At 39.5% G+C, this 7,497-nt stretch overlaps 1 protein-coding gene across 1 annotated transcript in view; it reads right to left on the bottom strand.

The window, feature by feature from the left end:
• Nucleotides 1-250: 250 nt before the first annotated feature.
• LOC138048724 (uncharacterized) overlaps nt 251-7,497 on the bottom strand; it is a 32,855-nt gene continuing 25,608 nt past the window's right edge. The window contains exons 4-7 of the mRNA XM_068894856.1: nt 3,286-4,854; nt 2,551-2,712; nt 1,851-1,962; nt 251-401 (exon numbers count right to left, since the gene is read on the bottom strand). Of these exons, the coding sequence (XP_068750957.1) occupies nt 251-401; nt 1,851-1,962; nt 2,551-2,712; nt 3,286-4,854 (1,994 nt within the window). The remainder of the gene's footprint in view (nt 402-1,850; nt 1,963-2,550; nt 2,713-3,285; nt 4,855-7,497) is intronic.

Raw genomic sequence — 7,497 nt, 5'->3', positions numbered from 1 at the left:
TGACCACAACTTGTGTGCTGTGCGAGCTTGCAGAAAGCGCTTTTTCTTTCTTTCTTTCTTTCTTTCTTCCTTACTTGTCTCAAGACTATGCTCAAAGCAGACATTCGGATCTCGGATTTTTTTGTTTCGACAGCTATACTGTTGGTGTCAACAACCAAAACCTTTTTGTAGGAGATGCATGACACCTCGAAATGAATAACCAGGTAGAATGATATAAAATGACAAAAAAATCAGTAGTTAAAAATAAATCTCAGACATTTCGGGTGTAGAAGCCTTCTTCAATGTGAACAAAGCCGTTAAAAAACGCAATAAGAAGGAAGTGCAAACGTCCTGATTCCCTACGCCCATCTGAGCTGACTGTCAGCACCATTGACAGAGTACCTCTTGTTCTCACATACCACCTTTTCAACAAGCAAATCAAACACTTTCTATTTCAGAATTTCCGTATTCTATCAACCGACTAGCTTACCCGTCATATATATTCACAATCACATGTCGTAGCATACAAACGCGATCGCAACCTAAGAAACTTACTCGTACACTCAACTGGCCGCGCATGTACTGATCAGAGTGACTCGCGTGCCTGTCAACATCCACGTCGCCATACCTGTGCATACGTCAGTCATTGTAAGAGGACTTCCACCCAAGGCCATTTTACCTGCCAGTCGAGTAATCTTACATACTGCATGTCCTGTCATCGATGTCCTACCATTCTTTATATTGGTGAAACCGGACGGATTTAACGAACACTGACGAAGTATACGAAACAACAATCCTGGTTTCCCTGTGGACAAACATTTCAACTCAACGGGTCACAAAAACTGCGTTACCATTCATCTGCCCACTTCCTTCTGATTTCAACGCCTTTATTCTAAACGTACGTGATGAAAAAAAAAAAAAAAAGAAGAAAAAGAAAAAGAAAAAAAACTACTGACACTTTGATATTTACTTCATATCACTCTTATTGGTTCTTTATACTGTTGGTTTACGGTGTCGCGTGACTGTATATATATCCGTGTAAGTTCGGTTGCAATTGCACACTTGTTGGCGATTTGGGGCTATTGTTTGTTGGAAGAATGTGATCCGTGTAATTCACAATAATATTTTTTCCCGGGATCTGCCTCGTTATTCAGCCGTTAGACAACGTTATGTTGTCGTCAATTACATGTTCATTTTATCGTCTATAATGCTACGTGGTAAGGCATTCCAATACAAGATTTAGAGTATCCAAGGCTCCCTTATCCGTTCTAGTCACAGAAGACCGAGTCAAGGATAGACATAATTTCTAAGGATTGGCCAGTTTAATCTAGTGTTTTAACGTTAAACAATCTCCAAAACAGAATCTGAGGGGCATAATTAAGCGCACGTTGTAGAGACTTCCAAACCTTGAGATCATGATTTAGTTAAGGTAATCCTTTATCTTCTTTTCCTGATAACGACTTGACGATCAATTAGGACCCTCATACGCTGTTGGGTTACATCATCAAAGGACCTAAGGTTCTATATTTCTACAATAGACTGCCGTTGTCCGCGATAGTTCTCTGTTAATTTAATTCCTTTAAATGGCCAATCAAAGAGGCGTATCAAATGTTTTTTTCGGGTCTGCAAAATGGTCCACTCTGTTAGCAACTTCTTCTTCGAGGTCACTGGTTTCGTTTTCTTCAAAGCCAAAGTTGACTGATCGAGGTTCAACTGGCTCTTTCGGCGGCCCATGAATATTAGCAAGCTCAAAGCTTACTGCTCCACTCTCCTTTCTTGCATCAAATGCCACTTTGTCAGCATCGTCTTCTTCAAAGCCACCGTTGTCGCTTTCTTCAAAGTCAATGTTGACTGATCGAGGTTCAACTGACTCTTTCGGCGGCTCATGAATACTAGCAAGCTCAAATCTTACTGCTCCACTCTCCTTTCTTGCATCAAATGGCACTTTGTAAGCATCTTCTTCAAAGCCACCGTTGTCGCTTTCTTCAAAGTCAATGTTGACTGATCGAGGTTCAACTGACTCTTTTGGCGGCTCATGAATAGTAGCAAGCTCAAAGCTTACTGCTCCACTCTCCTTTCTTGCGTCAATTGCCACTTTGTCAGCATCTTCTTCTTCAAAGCCACCGTTGTCGCTTTCTTCAAAGTCAATGTTGACTGATCGAGGTTCAACTGACTCTTTTGGCGGCTCATGAATAGTAGCAAGCTCAAAGCTTACTGCTCCACTCTCCTTTCTTGCGTCAAATGCCACTTTGTCAGCATCTTCTTCTTCAAAGTCACCGTTGTCGCTTTCTTCAAAGTCAATGTTGACTGATCGATGTTCAACTGACTCTTTCGGCGGCTCATGAATAGTAGCAAGCTCAAAGCTTACTGCTCCACTCTCCTTTCTTGCGTCAAATGCCACTTTGTCAGCATCTTCTTCTTCAAAGTCACCGTTGTCGCTTTCTTCAAAGTCAATGTTGACTGATCGATGTTCAACTGACTCTTTCGGCTGCTCATGAATAGTAGCAAGCTGAAAGCTTACTGCCCCACTCTCGTTGATCGCACTAGAAACTGATGGCACGTTAAACGTACCAGTTTGCACTTGTTCTGTGAGAACATTTTTCCCCGCCATCCCTCGTATTTCGTTAAAGAGGTCATTAAGAGGCAAAAGTAACGCTAGGCAACACGAAAAAGACCATTGTGGATTTTTACGCCACTCCTTGATAAAGCAGTAAATGTACCTGAGGTACTGGACTGAAAATAAAAAAGAAGAAAGAAAAGAGATACGTTTGTATGTTATCGCAAGTGAACGAAAAGCCCAACAGCGGAGCTTAGTACGCTGTAAAGTGGGCATTAAAGTCCACCTGACTGTTTTTCCCCTAATGGTTGAAAATGCCCGGATGTTTTTTTCGTGTGACTTTAGTCCACTCATATTGAAAGATCTTCAAGTGATTTCGAAATTTAATGGAAATTTTCAGAAGAACATAACATGCTTGTCGTCAACACATCTTGCATAATGGGTCAAAGCTATATACAGATGGCATAGTTGAACTTTGCCATCTATATATAGCTTCTTTTATGAGTTGGCTACAAATTTCACCAACAATCTCTTTGATCCGGCAAATTCAATCATGGTGTGCACATCAAGGGGCAAAATAAATAGTGCAAATACCAACACTCTCGGCGATCTGAGTATGAGAACCTCCAGATACAGAAAAAGAGAGTCATGGGAGCACTACAAAAATACGTTTATTTTCTGCAAAAAATTAACAAAAATTTATGGACCGTGCTTGCTTTAGTAATTACAAATAAGAACATAGTGCTTACCCACAAGAATTCCAATGACTAGAAAATTTGCTCCGAATACCAATGCATTGAACACGATATGGTCCATGTATGAGTCCATCGAGGAATGTACACTTTCTGCTGGTATTCTACTCACGGCACCTATTACTAGGTTGACCATTGTTACAGCAAGGGAAGAAACCATCAATTTGTTCTCAAAGGGTTCCGCTATAGGCCGCTTGTACGCAAAGAACATTCCATAGAGACCTGACATAACAAGAGCTAACGCAATATAGGCTCTGCTCTCACTTCCGATCAGAATAATGGCTGATGTTAAAGTCACCTTTCGAGCTGTCTCAACAAGTTCCCAATACCATGCATGACTGTTGTAATTTGAGAATAAAAACTGTAATCCTGTGACGATTTCAGGATTTGAATGCTGGGAATATGTGGATTCATCGTCACCTCCGTCGCCATGTTTCTTCAATGACCTTTGGTGTCTCCAAAGAACCACCAATGTAGCTATAGGTAGAAACATGATGTACAAAATACTGCAGTATGCAACAATCACAGATCGTCGGAATTCTTGGCTGGAACAGTTGATATTAAAGTCATCTTTTAGAAACTTATCGCACTTTTCACCTTTTTCGTCCAGGCACAGTTTGTGACAAGCAAGGGGAAGAACCTTTGCTGTCTTCGAGCAGGTGCTTAGATATGTTAAGTAAAGGAAGAAAAAGACTGTTCTGAAGGCCAATGTCTTTGTTTCGGAAATTTTCTTCACTTTCTCCATTTGACTCTCGAAGGTCTTTCTGGTCAAAAACATCTTCCTAATGCCATAAATAATGAATGCCACAATGATCACTGCAGAATTGATACCGAGCATAGCATACAATCTTCCAAAAGCATTGACTTTTAGGCTTGGAAAGAGACAGTGGATTGGGGCAATCTGCATTATATTTAGCTGTAATATCTCCGAATATTTTCCAATAAGGGAGAGAGAGTCTGGCCATTTGATGTACGCAAATGCATCAAGAATTCCAAAGGTTACCTGGTAGAAACCGATAACAATCTTTAGTCTACCAAGAATTATATCAACTAAGGAGCGATCTTGTTTCTTCTTGGCTTGTTTCCTGCTTCTCCAAACCACAACCACGGTGATTAGAATAGTTACAACAGCTATGACGGAAAGCTGTACGATCATCCATGTTTTTGTTGGGCACTTTTTGCAGGTCTTCAACTGTTTGTAATATTCAGGACTACACACTTCACACAATGGTCCTTCATATCCAACATCACAAGTGGAGTTTGTACCTCCCAGACATGATTCTGGTCTTGGGCATTTATGTGCTCGAGGAAGAGAGTTTGGGTACTCGATCATGGTTTTGTTGCTAACAGAAAAATTCCCGCGTAAGACTTCGCCGAAGGATTTGTAAAGTTCTTTGTTCGTATCGTTCTCCCATTTCCACCAGTAGCCCTGTTGAAGATTAATCGATTCATTCTCACATTTTAATCCTTGCTTGCATGGCTCGCATTCTTCAAACATGTGTTTTCGAAAGAATCCCTTCATGCAGTAACATGCTCGAAATCCGGCAAACGACTTTCCATCCGTACCTGAGAAAAAAGAATTCAGACAGCCCAACTTACTTATCCATTTACAAAAAATGATGACAGACCGTTTAATTTTGCAATGTTACATTTAGCCTGGTGTATAGGTGTAGGAATAAAGCAGTGGTGATAACATTTCCCTCCCACAAATGAGGCCTGGGTTCGACTCACAGACTTACGTCACATGTGGGTTGAGTTTGTTGGTTCCCTGCTCTGCTCTGATTGGTTTCTACCCGGGTACTCTGGTTTTCCTCTCTCCTTAAAAACTGATACATGCTACCATCTTTAATAATAATAATAATAATAATATTATTATTATTATTATTATTATTATTATTATTATTAAATTATTGCTATTGACGTTGTTGTATTATTATACATTTATTAATGATTCATATTGATGCAAAACGTTTGCAAAGCCAGGTTCGTTGATCTTTTGAATGTTCATGTCTTCTACTGAGATGCAACCTATACGGTGTAAGCATTGTATAGAAATTGAAATATTAATTTTCAAAACTTACACGAACCTGAATCAATTTCCATCCCTAAATACCATAGCCTAAGTATGGATATTTAAACTGTAAGGTATGTGTGACGTGTGTCCTGATGGCCCAGGAATAGAAACAAAACGCTAACGAAACGCAAAAAAAATACACCCAAATACCTTCCCACAATCGCACAACAAACAACCATAAATTTTAAGAAAACGCTTACGACTTTTCATTTAAGATATAATTTAACTACAAGTATAACGGTTACTAAAGCTACTTACTCTAAATTATGTAATGGTACTGCTATAACAAAAGGCCTTAAAACTAAAATAGGTAAACAAATTAAGCTAAAAGATCGGTTCTACACAGTTCCTCTCAGAGTCAAGCCCACAAACAAACAAACCAACAAACTGCTGTTCCTTGACAATTTCATCCACACGTTTGCATTAATTCTTCCCGTCGCTTTCACTTCTGTACCATCTACTCGTTGCTTATCTCCGCGCTGTTGCCACTGCTGCTGCGGACAAATGGATTTTGTCTTTGATTCAAACAGCTCCCACAAATGACTCTTAGCGGTGATCTCTTTTCACTCTCACTTCTCTCTTTCTGTGCCTTTTCCGTCAACCAATTGTTCGCCACACCCGTACAACACGTTACTTACATTGATATCTTTACATAATAATTTATTCTACAATTAACACTTACTGACAAACTTATTGTTTAGACATGCACGACACTTACAATCCTATAGTTATAATTGTTTCTTCACAAAGGAGTCTTTAGAGAACAAATAAACTTACAAACTATTTCTAAGGTACTAATTACGTTTCACTACGATACCAACTTAACACTAAATAATTAACACGAACGGAATAAACTATGCAGCTAACGAAACAGAGAACAAGAGCGAAACAAAAAGGAATTTTGTGACAGTATGTTAAGGCCTAGCAGCGTTTTCCACTTGTGCTTCATGTTCTCCAGCCCTATCTTCTCCCTGAATAAAACTAGCTTTTCCTCGAAATATGAGGCTTGATATCACCGCTGATTAAGTTATGATCCATACTTATTTTTATTAAAAAAAGAATAGTTATACGTAAATGGAAAGAACACAGCTAAAAATCTGGAAATGGTCAAAGGACAAACTGATAACTTTTCATATCCAGGCATATGGGCAAAATATAAGTAATGCACGTCATGCATTGTACTTTATCATGTAGTTAAAATATAACATCGATATTTTTATTTCATAACGGTGCATAAATCGTAATGATAGTCACCTAATTTAAAGTCTTGCTTATCTGGCTTAGCGTGAGTGTGCTGCTCATTGAGAAGACTTCAAATCAGACCACACGACAAAAAAGCAGTTTAAATCAAATGTTGAGAAAGAAAACTGGAGTTCTTGTCAATTGGCTTTTGATTTTGAAAATGATTTTTCTCCTATCTCCTGGTTTCCTCCGAAATCGTCGATAACATTCACGTTAACGTATGTACGTTGACATGGAAAACCTTGTAAACGTGCACCATCGACCATGGCATTTTGTTTAGGAAGGCAAAGATTAAGATTAAACAGATTGCAAGCGACTACCTCATACACGAGGATATTAAATCAGGGAAACCGTGAAGTCCTTACATCCTACAAATAATCAAACTGTTCTCCCAAATGAGCTTTAGTCTCTGAAGAAGGATTCTCTGCACCAAGGCTTTAATTATGCTAACATTCTTACTGGAAAACTAAGCCGGAAAAACAAATGCAACATATAAGCAACCGCATTTAAATCCTCTTAAATCATTCCAAGATACCAGAGAATCCTCAGCCTTGGCCCAATGAAAGACTTGTTGGAATTTTCTTGCTAACGACGCACTCAGAAGGCAGATGTCTTAAATTTCTGCTTTACTGAAATGTATATTCCACTTTAAAAGACAATGCACAATCTCAATATCGTTTTAGTGGAGCTCTGCGTGCCGAAGACGTGCATCCGGAGCACCATGGTAAAGAAAATATGGTAATCTATCGATGCGAGAAATTTTGGTTAGCTATGACGTCATCGCGCACCAGTGCTCCGGTGCGCGGTGTGGTTTAACCGCGCATCGGTGGCTCAGTTGATTGAGCACCGGCCTGCCACGCTGGAGGTTGTGAGTTTAACTCCGGCCGGACCAA

This window comes from Montipora capricornis, chromosome 5 (assembly GCF_036669925.1).
Source record: "Montipora capricornis isolate CH-2021 chromosome 5, ASM3666992v2, whole genome shotgun sequence".
NCBI lineage: Eukaryota > Metazoa > Cnidaria > Anthozoa > Scleractinia > Acroporidae > Montipora > Montipora capricornis.
This window is presented reverse-complemented; position numbering and strand designations above follow the sequence as displayed.